The sequence below is a fragment of the Archocentrus centrarchus genome, chromosome 8 (genome assembly GCF_007364275.1).
Source record: "Archocentrus centrarchus isolate MPI-CPG fArcCen1 chromosome 8, fArcCen1, whole genome shotgun sequence".
NCBI classification, from domain to species: Eukaryota; Metazoa; Chordata; class Actinopteri; order Cichliformes; family Cichlidae; genus Archocentrus; species Archocentrus centrarchus.
In genome coordinates, this window is record NC_044353.1 from 7396515 (window position 1) to 7419153 (window position 22639).

At 42.1% G+C, this 22639-nt stretch overlaps 2 protein-coding genes across 7 annotated transcripts in view; both read left to right on the forward strand.

The window, feature by feature from the left end:
* cpt1a2b (carnitine palmitoyltransferase 1A2b) overlaps window positions 1-3873 on the forward strand; it is a 67982-nt gene extending 64109 nt beyond the window's left edge. Inside the window, exon 19 of the mRNA XM_030735138.1 lies at window positions 1518-3873. Within this exon, the coding sequence (XP_030590998.1) occupies window positions 1518-1646 (129 nt within the window). The 3' untranslated portion in view covers window positions 1647-3873. The remainder of the gene's footprint in view (window positions 1-1517) is intronic.
* A 7862-nt stretch (window positions 3874-11735) lies between these two features.
* LOC115784866 (cell wall protein DAN4-like) overlaps window positions 11736-22639 on the forward strand; it is a 40593-nt gene continuing 29689 nt past the window's right edge. For all 6 annotated transcript variants that reach the window (XM_030736234.1, XM_030736244.1, XM_030736238.1 and 3 more), the window contains exon 1: window positions 11736-11851. In XM_030736234.1, the coding sequence (XP_030592094.1) occupies window positions 11756-11851 (96 nt within the window). In that variant the 5' untranslated portion in view covers window positions 11736-11755. The remainder of the gene's footprint in view (window positions 11852-22639) is intronic.

Sequence of the window (22639 nt, forward strand, 5' to 3'; positions counted from 1 at the left end):
TTGCACAAACACAGGGAGGACACAGTGTTTTTTTAGAAGACACAAAAAACTCCTGGACATGCAAATAGATATTTGCTTCTTCAACTTCAGTTTTTCTGCGTTGTTGGTAATAAATAAAAGGAAAAATGTTTACTTTACACAGCATCCTGTAGCGCAGAGGCAGTGTCCAGGATGTGTGCTTGGGTCCTGCCATCCATGTCGATGTCTCTTTGACACGTATCATCTGCCCAAGCATTGTTGCAGAGCATCTACGCCTTTTCATGGAAACGATATTCCCTGATGGCTGTGGCCTCTTACAGCAGGATACTGCCGAGTTGACGGGATAATGATAAACGAGTTTGAGGTGTTGACTGTGGGATGTGCTGGACAAATGGGTCTGATCCATGGAGGTCCCACAAGGATCTGTTGCTAACATCTTGGTGCACACCTTCAGGGGTCTAGTGGAGTCTGTGCCTCGATGAGTCAGGGCTGTTGGAGGCAAAAAGGGTGACCAACACAATTTTAGGCAGGTGGTCAAAATGCTGTGCCTGATTGGTGTATATTTGTGAATCTGTAGATTAGATTTATTCCCTGATGCAGACATGAGTTTAACAGTAGGTGGATATTACACCTGAATGAAGCATTTTCTGACAGTTTTTGGGTTTTGGAGCAAGAACTCTGTTAGGTTTTCCATATTCATGGAATTTTGCATATTTTAGTACTATACAGGTGCTGGTCATAAAATTAGAATATCATGAAAACGTTGATTTATTTCAGTAATTCCATTCAGAAAGTGAAACTTGTGTATTATATTCATTCATTACACACAGACTGATATATTTCAAATGTTTGTTTCTTTTAATTTTGATGATCATAACTGACAACTAGAGTGTGGCACCAGGTGTCTTCAATATTGAACCTTTTCACAATATTCTAATTTTCTGAGATACTGAATTTGGGGTTTTCATTAGTTGTCAATTAGAATCATCAAAATTAAATGGAATTAATGAAATAAATCAACTTTTTCATGATATTCTAATTTTATGACCAGCACCTGTATGTGTCTGCATGTGGCTCTTCACATGCTTTATATAAATCAGTATAGTTCTCTGGGAGAAAATGTTTCTGATGCCTATTTTAGGTCCAGTAGTACTGTAAGTGGGATTCTGCTTTTGCCCAATCCACTCGTTGCAGTGTTGGAGCGGAATTTAGGAAATTTGTGGGTGGTTAATGACTCAAGGTCTGTGGCCCTGAGCTCTTCGTGGATGATTTGGGTTCAAGAGTGCATAGCTGAGTAAGAAGTAAGATGTTTGCATTCTCTTTATATTGTATGAGATGGTTTTCTGCAGATATTTAGTTCTATTTATTTTGAAAGTCTCAGAAATCCTTTTTTCCTTCCTAGAGAATTTGCCTAACTACTCACTTCTCTTTCCATGTTCTGTTTTTCTTCTTTCTTCTCTCCCTGTGGTTTCGAGTCACCTACCCAGAAACATTTTTTGTCTACTTCTCAAAAATTTTTCCTTTTTTTTTCCTTCTAGGACTCGCACAGGTTCGGCGTTCAGATAAGTAAGGCTCTGCAAGACATCATGGCTCTCCTCTCAGCTGATCCCAAAACCTTGGCGTCATCCAAAGGCACAGGCCAGCCGCAGTCCAAGAAGCTGCAGTAAAAAAAATAAAATAAATTTCAATTTTTCAGAACCCTCAGTGTGCAAATCACACCTTAAAAGAACATTAATTGACAAATGTAAAGTCAGTGACTAATGCAAACGTGAAATCAATGATATCTTTTTGTACCCATACAGTACATTTTTACTGCCCAACAGATAAGCAGCTTTTTTTTTGGTTTTAACCTCCCATCTGCTTTGCTTTGCTGCTCAGTGGCAAAACACAAACCATGTTTCTCCCATGACTCATACAGGCCTGTTCTGCATGAATCAGCACTAAAATGTATCCAGTTTTTTCATTAACACACACGGGCCTTTTTGTATTGCGAGCTTTAGAATTTGCAAAACAGCTGAGAATGCAAAATGCTTCTAACTCCTGTTTTCTTTGAGAACATGAAAACCTGTGGTCTTATAGATGCATATTTATATATGAATAAAATGGGGCAAATGTCATCACTTGAAGAGGAAGTTTGTGAAGGCAGAGAAAGTGAGACGAATGTCCCTGACAGCAGAAAGCATTAAGACGCCCTTAATCTCACTAACAGTGAAGAGCTCACTGACACCATTTATAACGGTTCAATGAAGAGAGATTAGTGTTAAAACAGGACAGAGGAGATGAAACAGGAAGTTCTGGCCAAACTGGACTCATTTACTTCCTGTTCTGTCAGATGGGACCAGAGGTTTCCAGAGAAAGTCTCTGAACTTTGGGACTGTCACCAGCAATTTGATTTATTTGATTTATCTCATGATCTCCAGGCAAGTGGTTACCACAGGCTGAATCAATAATTAACATTTTAGTTTAACCATAGTTACCCGGTAAACAGGAATTACTCATTAACCGCAAAGCAGCAATAAAAGAGCAGCTGATCAGCTGTGTGGGTGGGTGGGTGAGTTGCACTCATTGACGTTCCTGTCAGCTGCAGTATAGTTACAGTTCACTTTTTTTGGCTGATGGTGCTGTTAAAGTGTTTCTTTCCCACAGCAGCTCGTCTGCTGCTGCAGAAATGTGTGCCTGAACTCGGGTACTCGTGATATGTTTACATGTGCAGTGATGGAATGGCAAAAACAAAAGTCTCTCATTGCCGGAGCATTCAAGCAGCTGCAGTGTCAAACATTTACTTAGTGTCCACTTTTGTGTTGTTAACCTAACCGTCTCTGCTCCTCTAACTGCACTCCTGTCTTTGGGTGTTTCAGAGATCGCGCCTTTTTACAGTTCTAATAACTTCAGGGTGTAGCATCTGTTTCATGTTTCTGTGCTGACTGCCAGAGCTGCCTCTCTGCTTCAGCCTCTCACAGAGCTGCAGCTCGCTTTGGTTCAGTAAAATATTTGCAGAGGCATTTTTTTTTTTTAGCTACAACTTTTCTACCTCTCTAGACTCGTGATGGTCTTTCTAATAATAACTTTATAAACCACCAGTACAAAATGCTTCAGAGCCATAAACCCTGAGGGAGCCTGCTTGGAGCTGCAGCTCGTTTCCTTATTTTCTCAGGACTGCTTTTTTTCTTGGTAAAAATGAAGCCGTTTGCTGAGTTAAAACAATTACTTCTTCTTCCCCCCCCCTTTTTTTTTTAACCACTTTGATCAGATGTTTGATCTGTGAACTTAAAAAGAATGACCATATTTAACTTCCTAGAAACACTGAAACTTAATATTGGGAGTTTTAGGAAAAGAATATTTTCTATAAATGGATTTAGGGGAAATGAGTCTTTTGTCTCTTGAGCAAAGGTTTTTTTTTAAATGTTGGTTACTTTGCTGTTTCAGTTTTAATCCAATAGTAACCTCCAGCAAATCAAACCTAAACATTCATCCGATCTGAAAATCCAACATGCTGATCCCGTGCCTCAGGCTGCTTCTCTGCGCAGCACATACACAGTTCTTCTTTCTTACACAGTAATGCCAATAAATGGTCTCGGTGTGCACAGGCTCTCAACAGTTTGAATGACGAGCCTGCAAAAAGGAAAGAAAAGGCAGCAGTTGGCCATTAGTTGGATTTTTTGTTGTTGTTGTTGTTTTTCTTATTTGAAGTGATGTAAGATGTGTGTAACCTGGTAAAATTATTGTATCTACTCTTGAAGCTCTTTCCTGATTTTTACGAAGATGCTTGTGTTGCAGTTTTTCGGTACGTCACTTTCTCTCTAAAATGCATTTAAATGTAACTTTGGGCTTTGTGAGCGTCTTCCACAGATGGATCTGGTGTGTTTTTTTAAATAAAAAAATTTACTTTCCCTACTGGTGTGTCTGTGGTATCTCATCTTCTCCAGGATGTGTGCAAACAGATGCTCTATCCCCCAAAGCGCCATCCCATCTCTTTGTGACCCATGTGAACTGGTATCATAGCAACCAAGCGACCAGGGCTGATTATTCCACCTTATGAACATTATCATGAGCTGCCAGCTGAGGGGGAGCTATCACCTGTTGCTTCCATCCAGTTTTGTGTGCACACTATACTATGCAAGTTTTTTTTTTTTAACCTCATATATTGCCTGTACGACGCAAAGTATGAGATGCTTCTCTTGTCTTGGCGTATAATGGCAATAAATTCTTATTGATTGATTGCAGCTGATATATTATCATTATTATTATTATTATCACAATGATATAATACCTCAAGGCATTAAAAACAGATGAGCCTTCCTCAAGTTTCTCCTGTTCATGAGGCTGTGCGGTGCTTGGTTTTTTGCGGCACGCCCCTTTAAATTGTGGGTGAAGTGTTATTGGTCCAAAGGTGTGTCATTTTTCACAGTGAGTGAAATTCTAGCATTTATTTATAGCAGGTCTCTGTGTCTCAAAGGTCGTGTGATGTTTGATCAAGATTTAAACGAGTTGCGGGTGGAGGCCCACCTCTGTCAGCAGGAAAAAGAGTTGAAGTTAAGAAGAAAAGAATCCAAGTTTCAGCATGGTGAAAGAAACCCTTAGAATTTATTTATGTATTTTGCATATTTGCCATTCTTAAAATGCAGTTTTTAAATGATTCATTCATTAAAAATGCCTTCCGTGCTGGATATTAGCACTTACAGTCCATCCCTCAGATGGATGAAGATTATAGAGTGGCTTGCAAAAGTATTCATACCCCTTGAACTTTTCCATATTTTGTCACATTACAACCACAAACAAATATATTTGAATGGAATTTAATGTGAAAGACCAACACAAAGTGGTATACAATTGTGAAGTGGAAAGAAAATTAGACATGATCCAAAACATTTTTTTTACAAATAAAAAACTGAAAAGTGCAGTGTGCAAAAGTATTGAGCCCCCCTGAGTCAATACTTTGTGGAACCACCTTTTGCTGCAATTACAGCTGCAAGTCTTTTAGGGTGTGTCTCCTCCAGCTTTGCACATCTAGTGACTGAAATTTTTGCCCATTCTTCTTTGCAAAACAGTTCAAGCTCAGTCAGATTAGATGGAAAGCATTTGTGAACAGCAGTTTTCAGATCTTGCCACAAATTCTCGATTGGGTTTAGGTCTGGACTTTGACTGGGCCTTTCTAACACATGAGTATGTTTGGTTTGAAACCCTTCCATTGTAGCCCTGGCTTTATGTTTAGGGTCGTTTTCCTGCTGGAAGGTGAACCTCCGCCCCAGTCTCAAGTCTTTTGCAGACTCCAACAGGTTTTCTTCCAAGATCGCCCTGTATTTGGCTCCATCCATCTTCCCATCAACTCTGACCAACTTGCCTGTCCCTGCTGAAGAGAAGCAGCCCCAGAGCATGATGGTGCCACCACCATATTTGACAGTGGGGATGGTGTGTTCAGAGTGATGTGCAGTGTTAATTCTCTGCCACACATAGCGTTTTGCATTTGGCCAAAAAGTTCAAGTTGGTCTCCTCTGACCAAAGCACCTTGTTCCACATGTTTGCTGTGTCTCCAACATGGCTTCTGGCAAACTGCAAACGGGACTTTTTATGCTTTTCTTTTAACAATGACTTTCTTGCCACTCTTCCATAAAGACCACATTTGTGCAGTGCACAACTAATAGCTGTCCTGTGGACAGATTCCCCCACCTGAGCTGTGGATCTCTGCATTTCGTCCAGAGTCACCATGGGCCTCTTGGCTGCATCTCTGATCAGTGCTCTCCTTGTTCGGCCTGTAAGTTTAGGTGGACGGCCTTGTCTGGGTAGGTTTATAGTTGTGCCATACTCTTTCCATTTCTGGATAATGGATTGAACAGTGCTCTGTGAGATGTTCAAAGCTCAGGAAATCTTTTTATAGCCTAAGTCTGCTTTAAACTTCTCTACAACCTTATTCCTGACCTGTCTGCTGTGTTCTTTGGACTTCATGATGCTGTTTACTCCCCAATATTCTCTTAACCAACCTCTGAGGCCGTCACAGAGCAGCTGTATTTGTACTGAGATTAGATTACACACAGGTGGACTCTTTTTAGTCATTAGCAGTCATCAGGCAACTTCTGAATGCAATTGGTTGCACTCAGAGAAAAGGGGGATCAATACTTTTGCACACCACACTTTTCAGTTTTTTATTTGTAAAAAATGTTTTGAATCATGTATAATTTTCTTTCCACTTCACTATTGTATACCACTTTGTGTTGGTCTTTCACATTAAATTCCAGTGAAATATATTTATGTTTGTGGTTGTAATGTGACAAAATATGGAAAAGTTCAAGGGGTATGAATACTTTTGCAAGTCACTGTAGAGGACTTTCAATACTTGCAGCCAGTTTCTCATCTTGTTCTTTGTCTTGTTTTCATATATATAACCGTTGATGTCAAACCCTTTGAAGTGGGGGGAGAAAAACCACAGGAAGGAAACTATGCCTCCGTGTTCTTAACCAACCATTCAGGGTTGCGGTGAGGCTTCATAGCTGGGTATACTTAGCTGTGTCACCAGTCTATCACACTTGTGTGTGTGTTTTTTTTATAAGTCTGTATCATCACCAAAACAACTACACAGATCAGTGAACGAGGCCCAGTTGGTGCTTTTTGAAATTCCTTCAGGTTCCCATCTCAGTGGCAGCCATAAGAGCTGGCTGAACTCTCTAAATGTCTGTGCAAAGTGCTTCAAAGCCCCTTTATCCTTTTAACTGCACATCCTCGACTCATCCCCAGCATCCCTCACTTCCTCACATACCAGCGACATGAAACAAAATGGCCAGCCTGACTTTAAAGCTTCATTTCTGAGTGACATCAGCTAAATGACATCAGCATCAAAAATGGTTTTGTTATAGCCCGACTGCAGCTGCATGTTATGATCTCAGCTGGAATGTGTTTGATATGTTATACCACCTTTAACCTTTTAAAGCTAGCATTATGAAATAACTGCGAGAGAATTTGTAACCTTGGTGGCGACGACCTGTTCCACAGACATAAACTTTAAGAACTTTATTATCAGTAATGTATTATCAGGTCTGAACTGCCAGCCATCCAGGACTTCTACCAACAGCGCTGTAGGAGGAAGGCCCAGCGGGTCCTCTCTGATCCCAGCCATTCATTGCTCACGCTCCTGCTGTCAAGCAGGCGGTTTAGGAGCCTCCAGAACCGCACCAGCAGATTCAGGGACGGTTTCTACCTGCAAGCCATCAGGCTACTGAACTGCTGAAATAGTACTGGGATGATGGTTCATTTCACATAGTTTCCACTATGTTCCAGATGGATGAGGGAAGAGTGCAGACCTGTAACGATGTCATCCTTTGCGCATCTATTTTGTTTTTTAGTGCATGGAGTTATGTCGAGTGGCTGGCTTCCAAAGCATTTTGTGATTACAAGTATTGCAACAGGTCCCTGAGGCAGTCTGCAGGGGCTTTTTACTGTACGGGAATGATAGGAGTTTACTTCATGCAGGGTGGGACACTGAGCAAGAGAATGTTTAAGGATGTTTGTGAAGACTGCTGATAGAGGGACAGCAATTTAGCTCCTCTGCTAGTGTAGGCATCCAAGTTGGTCAGGGTGGGACTGCCGTCCTTATGGTTAGTGATGTGTGGTACATGTCAAGTCAAGTCAAGTCAAGTCAAGTTTATTTATAAAGCACATTTAAAACAACGACGTTGACCAAAGTGCTGTACAAGATCTGTAACCCCAAGGACTATACTAAATAAAAATAAAAATATATAAATAAAATAATAAAATAAAAATAAATAAATAAAAACATTAAGAACAATAAATAACATAAGAAAATTAAAAATTAAAACGTTTAAAACAAGTACCATAAAATACCATAAAACAATCATCTAAAAGGAGGTAGCACTGCAGCCAAATGCCAAGGAAAAGAAATGTGTTTTTAATAGAGATTTAAATGTGTGTATCGTCTGAGCTGTGCGGATATGGAGAGGTAGATCGTTCCATAGCTTTGGTGCTGCTGCTGCAAAAGCTCGATCACCTCTCTGTTTTAGTCTGGTTTTAGGCCTCTGTAAGACATGACTATATAAAGTCAAATAAGCTATAATTGGTCTGTTTGGCCACAGTAAGCTGATGTCATAGTGCCTCACTGTTTCAGACCCAGATGATTTACTGATAAGTTTAGTCTGGGTTTTTCTTTTTTTTGTTATGTAAATCTGTCTGTAGATTCTCAGTCATCTGGGTCGTGAATCAATAAAAGAAACAACAAACATTAACAAGAGTAGCCTATAGAGAACGTATGGAGCTCTTCTTGTTAAATCAAATATGTTTGGTACAAAAATGCATTCGGATCATGATTCCATTTGTGAAAACTGCCAAACACGACAGGCTTTAAAAAACAAAAACAAACTGCTCCTCCATGGAATTAAAAGTGAAACTTGCTCTGAACTGGGAAAAACCTACAAAAACAAGCGGAGAAATGCAGATGGTTCCACACACGAGCAATTCATTAAACACGATTATTAGAACAAAGACACACATTTTTATAGTTTTGCCTGTACAGTGGATTGTAAATCAGGTAATCAATATGTGACTGAAGTGCAGACTTTCAGCTTTAATTAAAGGAGCTCTAAAAAATTTTGCATCATTTGGCTTTTTTGTTTTATTTGAGGTTCAAAACTAATGGGACAAATGCCTGACGAGCAGTTTCATGGCCAGGTGAGGCCTGCTGCTTTCTTATTTCATGACACATGAAGCAGACATATTATCTAAAATGTTCAATTTGTATTTTAGGGAAATTTAAGCTATCTTTAAATTTGAGGCTGAAAGAGATATTAGTATAAGTGAGGCGGGCCATCATGTTTATGGATGATGTGACTGCTGATAGAAGCAGCAGGATGTATGGTGACGTGTGCAGGCTTCTGCTCAGATTCAGTAAATGCTGCAAACCAATGGAAAAGTGTTTCACAGTGCAAACAGATAACGACGGTCAAAGCAACGGTCAACAGATGTTATTCTTCAGCGGCCAACTCAGACAAGTGATCTGAGCTCAACACAGCAGCCTTTCAGTGATCGTGTGCTCTTGGCAGTGAACCCCAGGAAGGCTGCTGGACCAGACGGAGTACCTGGCAAAGTGATCAGAGCATGTGCCCACCAGCTCACCCTGATTCTCGCCAGAATTTTCAACCTCTCCCTGGCCCAAGCAGTCACCCCCCCCACCCCCCCACCCCCACCTAAAAACAGCCACAATCATCCCCATGCCCCAAAGGTCTTCCATCACCAGCCTAAATGATTACCACCCTGTGGCCCTCACATCATGAAGTGCTTTGAGAGGCTGGTTCTCCAGCACATCAAAGACCCCCCCACACACACACACACACACACACACACACACACACACACACACACACACTTTCGACTCCCATCAGTTTGCATATTGTGCAAACAGATCCACAGAGGACGCCATCACTGTAGCTCTCCACTCTTTGTTGGAGCAGCAGCAGAGCTACGCTCGCATGCTCTTTATGGATTACAGCTCAGCGTTCAACACAATCATCCCGGACATTATCACCACCAAACTGCACACCCTGCGCCTCCCCCCTCTTACATGTTCCTGGATAAAGGACTTCTTAACCAACTGGCCCCAGACTGTGAGACTTGGCCCCCATCTCTCCTCCACCCACACACTGAGAACTGGCTCCCCACAGGGCTGTGTGCTGAGCCCCCTCCTGTACTGCCTCTACACCCATGACTGCAGTCCGGCCCACAATAACAACCTCATCGTCAAATTTGCTGATGACACCACAGTGGTCAGACTCATCTCAAGGGGATGAGTCTACAGACAGGAGGTGCTGAAGTTGACAGCCTGGTGTTCAGAGAACAACCTGCACTGAACACCATGAAAACCAAAGAGATCATCATCGACTTCAGGAAACACAGGACTGACCCAGCTCCCCTCTACATTAACGGCAAGCGTGTGGAGAGGGTCCACACCTTCAGGTTTCTTGGTGTCCTCATCTCTGCTGATCTCTCTTGGTCAGATAACATCACAGCTGTTATCAAGAAGGATCAGCAGCGACTTCACTTCCTGAGGGTCCTCAGGAAGAACAACTTGGACTCAAACCTGCTGCTGACCTTCTACCGCTCATCCATTGAGAGCCTGCTGACGTACTGTATCACAGTATGGTACGGCAGCTGCACTGAGGCAGATGGGGGAGGCTTCAGAAGGTAGTCAAGACAGCAAAAAGAATCGTTGGCATTTTGTGTTTGGTTTTTATTTTCCTGAGTTTCAGTCCCCAGTTTGTTTGATGTCTTATTCCCTTTGTCCCTGTCTCCCCTGTATCTATGGTCTTGGGTCTGTTTTGTCATCTTGTTATGTTTTCCTGGTGTCAAGTCTGTTTTACTTTGATAGTTGTCTGGTCCATGTCTGTTATCTTCAGTTTTGCTTCCCCCAGTTAATGTAATCAGCGTCGCCTGTGTTCCCACCTGTTTCCTCTTCCCTCATCAGCCCCTCTGTGTATTTAAGTCCTGTGTTTTCTCTGCTTGTTGTCGTGTCGTTGATGTTTCTGCGTTGTTTGCTCCCATGCTGCGTCCCTTCCGTATTCCTCTGTGTTTCCCTTTTGGTCCTGGTTTTCTGTTCTGGTTTTGTTCCTGGTTCCATCCTGCACTACGCCAAATAAAGACTGTTTTTCCACCTACCTCGTCTGCCTTGGGGTCCCCTTCCTGCCTGCCACGCAGCTGATCCGTGACAGCATCAGCAGAGCCAAAAACATCAAGGACAGCTCAGACCCTGGCTTTGAACTGTTTGACCTGCTGCCCTCTGGCAGGAGCTACAGGAGCATCAAAGCCAGAACAGACTCAAGAACAGTTTCTTCACCCGAGCAATCACCACCCTGAACTCTCACACTCACCCACTGTAACTGTGCAATATTATATTATTCATACTGAACAATCTATCACTCCTATATTGTGTAATATCCAGTATTCATTCACTAGTGCAGTATTTGCCATCTTCATTATTATATGTAAACACTTAATCTATTTTTTTACAACATATATATTTTTATACATTCTCTTATTTTCTGTATTTTTAATACATTTTATTTTCTGTATATTTTTAAATTATATTACATTATTATATTTTTATTTTTGACTTTCTATTTCTATTTTGACTTTCTATTGCACGCATTATACATCCTGTATAATGACAATAAAGGCATTCTATTCTATTCAATACAAAACTGAATGCAGAGAGACCCACAAACACACAGCAGATGAAGGCATGATGGAGAATGATGACACAGGAAAGGCGGCATTTGATGTCTGCAGGTTTTCAGACTTCAGGCAGATGTTGCCTGCAAAGATTTTTTCATCCAACTATTAAAAAGACTCTTTAAATTTGAATTCACTTTTGTTTCAGTACTTTTGAATCTCTGGAAATGGGGGGGGGGGGGGGGGGGGGGGGGGGCTGCGTATAAAATGACTAATTTCTCAACAGTTGATGCTAAATTTTTATAAGGCTCCTTCAATAAAAGCTGAAAGTCTGCTGAAAATGTGAGCCAGCCTGGTTTTTAACTAATCTGGCTTTAAGAAAGTAAGAAGAAAAGATCAAACCGTTCTTCGGTGAGACTTCACTGGGTCCTGGGTCCCACCAGCAGTGCTGGTTGATAAATTAATTGGAACAACGAGTAAAGTGAAAGGTGATTCCCATCGGAGATTGGGAATTTCCGCAGCCTTGCATCAGCATCTCCTCTCTTTCTAAAATTGTCATCAAGATCTTTGGCCTATTTAAATGAAGTCCCGCCGAGTCTGGAAACTCCAGATGACGACACGCAGAAACACAAATAAGGCTGAAAGTGAAAGTACCAGAGTGACAGTGATTTCAGGCGTGGATCAAAGAGGAGCTCTCCACAGCACGGTAGGCTCCAAAGACCTTTCAGCTTTCGAACAGTAACCAAACTACTGTGTGTTTCTGCTCAGTTTTAAAGTAGGGCTGTCTTCACTGTTTCTGCAAAATCAGCGTTGCGTGAGTTTGATCAGATGTCTGTGGCTACAGTGGAGACGTGTGGCCGAGCACAGAGGTGCTGCAGTGTTTCAGGACTTGTATGGCTGTTGCAAAGTTTTGCAGGGTTTCTGAGCCGTGAACTGTGGCGTACAACCATTTTTCTATATCTGTGTCTCACTGCGGTCAAATGAGCCCCCATCTGCGAAGTCGGACCCATGTAGAATTTTAACGGGTTTTTATTGCAGGTATTACGGTACTGGCGCGGAGCGACCCAGAAACTTCAGAAGTTTCTTATCCTGCGATTCTGATCTTTTACTGCACAGTTTTTGCTATACTGCAAATTATAATAAACTATCATCCTTATATTACACACTATAAATAATTAAAACTCATACCTAGCCTTGAAGAGGTGACCAAATTTGTACTGGATTTCAGCTCTCTGTACACAGTTACTGCCATGTGATATTGCTGCATATTTCAGAAAAAAAATTAATGCAAAGTCTCAAAATACTCAGTCTAATCAATTTTGATTATTTAGGTTATCAGTGTGTTATTTCTTTATCATTTTGAACTGTCATTACAGAAATGATTTGATGGGTGCCTGTACTTTATGTTCAATATGTATCATGTGTCAGTCCAGGTTAATTTTCTGCTCACTGTACTATACACACAAAGACTAAAAACCATAAATATGTCCATTCCTATTCAGTTGTATTTCATATAAGTGTGTAGTTTTGGAAAAAAAAAAGTTAAGACAAAAGCCGTGTATTTATGGGAAAACTGTTAAAGGTGACACCTGATCCACTCAGGTTGCACTCTACTGTACAACTCTAAAGGCAACATCTACTCAAATTACAGTTCTGTATTTATAATACTGCCATATTTTAACTACTACTATTTTAATTAATTAATTATCAGGAGGTAGGGCAGGTCACCTACTAATCAGAAGGTTGGCGGTACTTGATAGTTTGACGTTTGGTAACTTGAATGGAATTGGTACTATTAGCTTTATTGCTTTATGCTTTAAATAAGTGACCTCATTCAGTGCAGCTTCACTCAGGAACGACTGCAGTGCGACTGTAAAGTTTTGGAAATAATCTACACCTCTGAAGAATTGGTTACTCTACTTAAGTAGATTTTTCAGGTATCTGTACTTTACTTGAGTATTTATTTTTCTGACTACTTTTTATTTTACTCCCTACATTTTTACACAAGTATCTGTACTTTCTACTTCTTACATTTTTAAAACAAGCTCGTTACTTTAGGTTCAATGCGTCTGGGTTTTCTGCTGCCCTCTTGGCCAGATTTCTCTTTGATAAGACATTTTTAAGATAAATTACAGTTTTTACCCTGATAAATAAAGACTATATAAAAGTCACTGCCAAAAACTGATTGCAGCTTCTACCTTGTAACAGAAATGTTGTTTCTCGCTCAAAATGACTTGATATCATTCACGAGAGATATGTTTGACATATTTCCCACAGATTATAGATCAGCAAGTAATTTACAACAGTTTAAATACCGGTGTTACGTCGAGCCGCGTTTCCCCATCAGATACGGTTTCCCCAGCGTCTCTGCGCCGCCCACCAGCGTCTCTGCGCCGCCCACGCTGCAAAAAACGCGCGTGCTTGTTCAGCGCTCGTAACCAGCGCACCGTGCTTGCGCCGCAAGAAAACTACGGACACCGTGAAAGCTCAAACAACGTGTTTCGGCGAAGTTGTCCCACTTTTTGCAAATGCGCTCCCATCAGATACGTGCGCTCTCTCTCTCTCTCTATGTTTAGATGTTTATCGATAGATAGATAGATAGATACTCCATATAGCCCATGCGGATAGCTCTATATAACCCAAAACTGGGTAAACACATCTTGATAGCCTAATAACAGCCATCAGATACCGTTCCCCCAGTTTAACACAGGGGGAACGGTTTCTGATGGCTGTCCCTGGGCCATCAGGATGTGTTCCCCCAGTTTAACACAGGGGAACACGTTGTTTGAGCTTTCACGGTGTCCGTAGTTCTCTTGCGGCTCAAGCACGGCGGTGTGGTTACGAGCGCTGAACAAGCACGCGCGATTTTTGCCGCGTGGGCGGCGCAGAGACGCTGGGGAAACCGTATCTGATGGGGAAACGCGGCTCGACGTAACACCGGCAATCATTTTCTGGCAATTACCGGAAATCACTTTTTGGCACTGCGAGCGGTTTTTTTCTTGGAAGTCGGAACAACAGGGCGAGAGGGAGGGACCAGACACCCCACACGGTAGAGGGAGAGGCTCCTGCAACGCTCGCACGGAGACCGGTGTTCCGTCGAGTCGCGTTTCCCCATCAGATACTGTTTCCCCACCGTCTCCTCGCCGCTCCGCGCCGCCCACGCGGCAAAAGCGGTATCTGATGGCTGTCATTGGGTCATTAGTTACTGTTCCCCCACTTTATTATAGGGGGAACGGTATGTGATGGGTGACATAAAGCCATCAGATACCGTTCCCCCTGTAATAAACTGGGGGAACCAGAGGAAGTTGCGCTTTACATAGAGGCTGCACGCCGGAACGGTGAGGAAAATAAGTGACAGTAAATGTAAAGGACAAAAAAGGTGTCTGCAGTTTGTCTCACAGTGTGTCTGCGAGCTAAAAGAACAGCTGCTGTATTTTAAGGGAGAGCAAAGAATGAGCCATAACTTCACTCAGATGGAGAAAGATGTGAGAAAGAGGTAGAAACGTCCTTCAAGGAGCTACTTTTACTTTCTTACTTTGAGTAGATTTCAGAGCCTGTACTTTTCTACTTTTACTTGAGTACAGAAGTTGAACCAGTACTTCAACTTTTACCAGAGTAGTTTTTTAACACAAGTACTTGTACTTCTACTTTAGTACAGAATCAGTACTTTGGCCACCTCTGGTTAACTCGCTAAATAAGTAATACTGCAGTAGAATAAGTAATAATATGTCTGTGTAGATTCTCAGTCATCCAGGTCATAGTAGTCTCTGGAGCTTGAAAAAGGCGACTGGACTTCTTTTTGTTTCTTGAAGACGTTTCACCTCTCATCCGAAAGGCTTCTTCAGTTCTCAACCAAAAGGTGGAGAGACCCAGGTATTTAAACCCCTGTGGGCGTAGTCCCCTGGAGGTGGTTATGACCCTCTATTGATCCTGTGCGTGAACACATGTGCCCAGGTGTGAAGGGGGCGTGGGTCATATTTAATCAGTGGTTTCAGTTGAAACCAATTTAGGACTCCGCTCCATTGTTTCCTGTGGCCTATTGAGGTCACTGGAACAAAGGTGTGAATGGGGGTTGAGATGTCTGGGAAGGGAGCTCAGGACAGCACTGTAAGCGGGGGAAAGTTGGTGACGTAATCCACCTCCTCTGTTCAATGATGGTTGTTCACAGTGGACATAGATGGCTTCTTTCACTCCTCTTTCAAACCATCTGTTTTCCCTGTCCAAAATGTGAACATTGGCATCCTCAAAAGAGTGCCCTTTTTCCTTCAGATGCAGATGTACTGCTGAATCTTGTCCTGTCGAGGTGGCTCTTCTATGTTGTGCCATTCGTTTGTGAAGAGGCTGTTTGGTTTCACCAATGTAGAGGTCCGAGCACTCTTCACTGCACTGAACAGCATACACTACATCGCTGATCTTGTGTTTGGCAGGTTTGTCCTTGGGATGAACCAGTTTTTGTCTTAGGGTGTGACTTGGTTTGAAGTATACTGAGATGTCATGCTTGGACAAAATTCTTCTGAGTTTCTCTGACAAGCCTGACACATATGGGATGACAATGTTGTTCCTCTTGTCCTTCCTATTCTCTGTAGTTTGTGTTTGGCCTTCATTCCTGTGCATCTTAGCTGATTTGATGAAGGCCCAGTTGGGGTAACCGCATGTTTTAAGTAATAATAATAATAGCCACATGCAAAGTAGGGATCAACTAACAGAACAATGTTACCTTGTTGCAGACATTTTAAAAAAAAATCAACTTTGATAATAATAGGTTGATGGTACAGCACAAACAGAACAAATGGTACAAAATGGTATAGAACAAAGCAATAATGCCAGGGGGTTATATAGCAAACATAAATAGTGAGATATAGAAAGAAAAATAAAAACTAAATAAAAGAATTAGTTAAACAGGTTAAACAGACCCGGTCCCACTCTCTGTCTGCAGCTTCCCTACACGCCAGCCGTGACTCTCCCTCTCTTTTTTTTTTTTCCAAAAGAATTTATTGAGTTTCACTAATACAAGTATACAGTGAACAGTATACAAGAAAATAAAAACCAACAAAGCCAAGTGACCGGAGATTGATGTGTGTTGAATCAACAAGCAATTTAAAATAATTCTCCATATCCTTTCTGAATACTACAAAACAAGGGGTTTTATTACTGAATTTACTTTTATGAATAAAGAATTTTGCCAGAAACAAAATCAGCTTTATTAAGAAGTAACATTTATCTTCTTTCTTAGCATAATTATGAAAACCAAAGAAAATAACATTTTCCTAGTATTAAACAAAATCTTTGAAGTGATGATCAATGAAAAGTCTGCTGAGGTCTCCCCAAAACTGTTTGTTCTGCAAACAACACGAAAATAAATGAACCACTGTTTCTAGGTGGGAGTTACAAAAAGAACAATTTGTATTGATGTCTTTCTTGAACGGTTGGCAGGGTAATCAATCAATGTTATTGGTGAAGCAACTCCAATATGCAATAATGTAAGGCATAGTAACAATATTTTGGGGGAAAAAAAGCATGTATTTCTTTCTTGTTGTTCTTTTAGGGCTGTGATGAAAAGCAGATTTTCCCCTCTGGACAGTCAGTAATACAGAGGAGAGACTCCTGTGCAGCCAGATGTGTAGGTCTGTTTCTAAATAGCCTGAAGGGATGGAAATAATGACCGCTGAGAATTCCTCTGGAGTCACATGGAAGTTATGTCAGGATAGAAATTCAGTCTAAGAGAGCAATGGTCCTCCTCATTAAATAAGTGACTTACTAACCAGATCTCATTCTGAAACCAGGATTCAAGAAAAATCTATCTGTCTATTATTCCAAAAAGTATAACAATGTGGTGAGAACTTATGCTTATAAACCAGAGTCCAGGCCAGGAGGACCTGTTTGTGGAATACAGACAGTTTGGCAGGAAATTTATCTACATTATAGTTACACCTTAGAATGAAGTGCAGGACACCAAAATGGGAAAAAAAATGTAGTGGGGGGATAAAATTCCAAATTGATGGAAGGTTTTTTAATGAAATTTCTAGCCCAGTTAATTTTAAATATATTATTCATAGTAGTAAAGTCTAAAAAATTAAGTCCTCCAGATTCATAGCCATTCATTACAACACTTTTCCTCCATAAGAAATTGAAAAGCATCTGATCAATGGTTTTACTGATTTTATCGTGTAGCTGTAGTGAAATGCCTGCATAAGATAGTTGAGAAATTCCCTCTGCTTTAGTTAATAACACTCTGCCTCGCTCTGCAACCACTCATTCAGTTTCTTTTGAGTTTTCTGAATAATTGGAGTAAAATTTAAGGGGGATGTTAATTTTTGATTCTTGGTGATCACAAGGCCCAAATATTAAACCTCATCTTATACCATAATATTGCAGATGAACTGGGCGTCACAGTTTTTGACTGGTAGCAGTTCACAGTTTTTAATATTCAAACATAAACCAGAAGCCTTAGAGGAGTCTTTGATGATACTGAGAGCAATGGGTATTTGATTTGCATCTTTTAGAAAGAGTGTGGTATCATCGGCCAGCTGATTAATGAAAATATCTCTACAGCTATGGAGAGTCCTTGAATATTACTGTTGATAACGTGAGTTGCGAGAATTTGTGTACAAAGTAAAAATGGGTAGGGCGAAAGTGGACATCCGTGCAGGATACCTCGTTTGAGGTCGAATCTAGGGGTCATGTCATGTTTTAGTTTGATAGAGCTAATGCTGTTAGCATACAGCGTTTGCATGGCCTTACAGAAGTAGGTACCAAAACCAAACTTTTCTAGAGAGCCAAAGATGAATTCATGTTCTATTGTGTCAAAGTCCTCATAGAAATCCAGGAAGAGAATGAAGCTGTTTTCAGCTATCAGTTCAGAGTGTACCAAGTACATCCAGTACAAGTCTGATGTTATTTGAGATGTGACGATTTCTCATAAAGCCTGATTGTGTTTCATCAATAACTGTGTCCAGGACTGCTTTAATCAATCAATCTTTATTCCAGACACAAAGATGATTAAGATTAAGATTAAGATTAAGATAGTGTTTATTTGTCATATGCACAGTTATACACAGTACAATGCAGAGTGAAATGTATTTTGTACCTGCAACCATATATACACACACATATAAATAAGAAGAAGAATAAAAATTAAAAAAAAGTAATTCACACTATACACTATACTCTATATACTATACACTATACACACTTTTACGTGGAATTATAGATTATAAATTATAATATTTACATTGTGCAATAATGGTCCAGTTAGGGCTCAGTGTTGAGCAGACGGATGGCTTGTGGGTAAAAACTCTTCTTCGAACTTTCAGTCTTAGTCCTCAGGCAGCGGTAACGCCGGCCTGATGGGAGCAGGGAGAAGAGAGAGTGTCCGGGGTGGCTGGGCTGTTTTAGGATCTTCATGGCCCTCAGCCTGCACTGCTTGGTGTAAATGTCCTGCAGGTTGGGGAGGGTGGTTCTGATGGTCCGTTCAGCTGAACGAACCACCCTTTTTAGGGCCATGAAGTCCTGCTTGGTGCAGTTTCCCATCCAGGTGGTGATGCTCCCACGCATGATGCTCTCAATGGTGCAGGTGTAAAAGTTCCTGAGCACCTTGAGTGGGAGCTTGAAGTCTCTCAGCCGCCTGAGGAGGTAGAGACGCTGTCTGGCCTTCTTCACAGTGATGTTTATGTGATGAGTCCAGGACAGGTCCTGTGAGATGGTCACTCCCAGGTATTTGAAAGTGTCCACTCTTTCCACCTCAGCACCACTGATGACAAGTGGATGGTAGTCCCTCTGCTGCTTCCTGCTGAAGTCCACGATCAGTTCCTTTGTTTTGCTGACGTTGCGCAGGAGGTGGTTCTCCTGGCACCAGTTCTCCAGGCGGGAGACCTCTCTCCTGTAGGCTGTCTCCTCATTGTGAGAGATTAGTCCCACAACAGCAGTGTCGTCAGCAAACTTGATGATGACGTTGGACTCTGACGTGGCCTCGCAGTCATGGGTGTACAGTGAGTACAGCAGAGGGCTGAGCACACAGCCTTGGGGGGATCCAGTGTTGAGGGTGAGGGAGGATGAGGTGAGGTGACCCACTCGTACCACCTGTGGTCTGCTGGTCAGGAAGCTGTGAACCCACCTGCACAGGGATGGGCCCAGGCCCAGGTCCAGCAGCTTAGAGACCAGCCTGGCGGGAACTATGGTGTTGAATGCTGCGCTGTAATCTACAAACAGCACTCTCACATAGTTCCCCTTACCAGTGTCTATGTGTGAAAGGGTCTTGTGGAGGAGGAAGGATATGGCGTCATCTGTGGATCTGTCTGGCCGGTATGCAAACTGTAGTGGGTCGAGGGTGGTGGGCAGTGAGGAGGTGATGAATGTCTTGATGAGTCTCTCAAAACACTTCATCACCACAGAGGTGAGCGCTATGGGCCTGAAGTCATTGGGGCTGCTGGGGTGTGGTTTCTTTGGGACAGGGACTATGATGGACTTTTTAAAGCAGGTGGGAATCACACACAGTTTCAGTGAGAGGTTGAATATCAGTGTAAACACAGGTGCCAGCTGGTCAGCGCAGGTCTTAAGGACACGTCCACTAATACCGTCTGGTCCAGCCGCTTTCCTAGTGTTTACACGTCTAAACGCCCTCCTCACGTCGCGCTCCGTCACAGTGAGTGTCTCCGCCCCTCCGGCCGGGAGCGCAGCGGGCTGTTGGCTTCCCGACTCAAAGAAGTTGTTGAGTTCATCAGCCAGAGAAGCGTCGGCACTCACCGGGTGTGTGTGTGGTGCTTTGTAGTCCGTGATGGTGCGTAGTCCCTGCCACAGTCCCCTGGAGTCAGACTGTTGTAGTTGCTGTTCCAGTCTGCGGCCGTAGCGATGTTTAGCTTCTTTCACTGCTCTGCGGACGTTGTATGATGCAACCTTGTAGTCCTCCATGTTCCCAGAGGCGAGGCCGGAGTTGTAGGCAACGGTGCGGGACCTCAGGGCGTCGCGGACAGATTTATCCACCCACGGCTTCTGGTTGGGAAAAGTCCTGATGGTCCTCCTAAGTGAAGTGTCATCAACAACTTTCCCAATAAATCCCACAACAGTTTCCGTAAACTCCTCGATGTCTCCGCCCGCGCTGCTGCGAAACATGTCCCAGTCGGTTGAATCCAACGCACCCTGCAGAGCGGCCTCTGTTTGATCAGACCACCGTGTCACTTCTCTCACAGCAGGGGGTTCCTGCCTGAGCCGTTGTTTGTATTTCGGCATGAGAAGAACAGAGGTGTGGTCAGACTTCCCAAAAGGCGGAAGAGGCTTTGCTTTGTAGCCATCTTTGAATGGAGAATAGCAGTGGTCTAGGGTCCTCTCTCCTCTGGTGGGGCAGTCGATGTGTTGAATAAACTCCGGTATCAGCTTTTTCAAGTTTGCACTGTTAAAGTCCCCGGCTACGATGAGAGCCGCATCACGCTGGTTAGCCTGATAGGTGGAAATAGCCTCATGTAGCTCGGATAGTGCAGTGTTTGTGTCCACCTGAGGTGGAATATAGACGGCGCTGAAGATGACCGAAGTGAACTCGCGGGGCAGGTAGTGGGGGCGGCATTTCAGGGTTAGGAGCTCCAGGTTAGGTGAACATGATTGTTTCAGAGGGACAACATTCCTACTGTCACACCAGTTGTTATTAATCATTAGGCACACACCTCCTCCTCTTGATTTTCCAGACTCACTCGTTCTGTCCGTGCGATGAACACTGAAGAACTCCGACGGCTGTACGGCGTGGTCCGGTATGAGGGGGGTCAGCCATGTCTCCGTGAGACAGATGATGTTGCAGTCCCTAATTATGATCCATAATAACGTAAAATAAGGGAGATAAAACACATACAAAAAGATAAGTAAGTAACAGGTTCTAAAAAAAAAAAAGATGACGCCAGTGATTCCACAATCTTGAGGTAAATCTGACTGTACTCAGTGCAGGGTTTACTAAAATTGCAATTATGCCATTACATGACACAGATAATCTACACATACACCTGTACATAAGGTTTCTGAACACAGCAGGACATGTGGGTACAGCAACATTTACTAACATTTGGCTAGCACTACTTCATCTAGGTAGTTTGAGTAGCAGCCTCATAGTGTCATTGTATACCACATGAAGTTTCTGCATGCTGCCTCTTTCGTATTGTCGCCACAAATGGGCAGTGTACATTGGAGTACAAAAGGCTTTAAAAAAAAGCTATTTTTAAAGAGAGTGAGCACATACCAAATTTTCTGATCAGCATATTAGCTTGTGCATGCATGATACGATACTGCCTATAAATGTCACGATCCCCTATTTAACCTCATTACATATGTTAAGAACAGCACCGACTCCGTTGCCAACGTTAAATGCATCAGACACAGTATTACCCCATTTCACATACATTAACTGATGCCCATACCAGTAAACAAGTTTGATATTTTGGTACTCCTCTGTTATGTAACTTGTGAAACAGCTTTTGATGATTCATATGGTCAAATGCTTTAGAGGCATCAATAAAATACAAAAATATTGCAGTGTTGTGCCTGTTATACAAGTCTAAGATCTCCTTTAATGCAAAGATGAACATGTGTGTGCCATGTTTAGGTTTAAAACCAAATTGGTTGTCAGAGGTCAGGACAAACTCCTCCAACCTATTTAATAAAATTCTAGGACCTTTGACAGACTACTAGCTAAGGCTATGGGTCGGTAATTCTCCAGAGAGCTAATCTTACCAGCTTTGTCCTTAATAATGGGTACTAGTATGATAGATAGCATTGAATTAGGTAACAAACCATGGACTAAAAAGCCAGTGAAACACATAATTAATAGAGTTTTCTACTTGGATTTTTCAGATGTTCATTACAAATGTTATCCATACCACATGCCTTATTGTCTTTCAATGTCATGATTGCATTATGTATTTCTTGGGGACCATTATGGCAAAGACCTTATAATCATTATGACAATGCCTTGAGTGAGGCTTGAAAGGAGTGCATTGTTTTCTGTACTTTCTATGAAAACCTGTTAAATGAACTTACTTCTTTTATTAAGATATACTGTTAGGTTTTACAGTGTGGGAGCTAATCCGCATTGGAATCCATTACCTCTTCAAGGATCTGTATAAGTGTGCAATATAAGGATTATAATTAAACTGCATTATCATTTGCAGTAAAGTAAAACCTTTACTGGACTGTGCAGTAAATGATCAGATCAGTTTAAGAAACGTCAGACGTTTCTAGGTCGCCAGTACCGTAATATCTACAATAAAACCGCAAAAAAATTCTACTTGCTGCGGGCTTGACCGTGACTTCGCATATGAGGGCTCACATGGCGCGTCCCGGGTGGACTGGATTTCACGTTGTGTGGTCAGAAATTTCACTCTCGGTCGTGTTCAGCGAGTAGTGCGTGAGCGTGCCGTGGAGGCGTGACCACATTAAACCACCTCGCAGGAAAAAAAAAAAAGGTCGTTATCTTCAGTTCAGTGTATGCAAATGCACTGAGACCCGGCCCACTGAATTT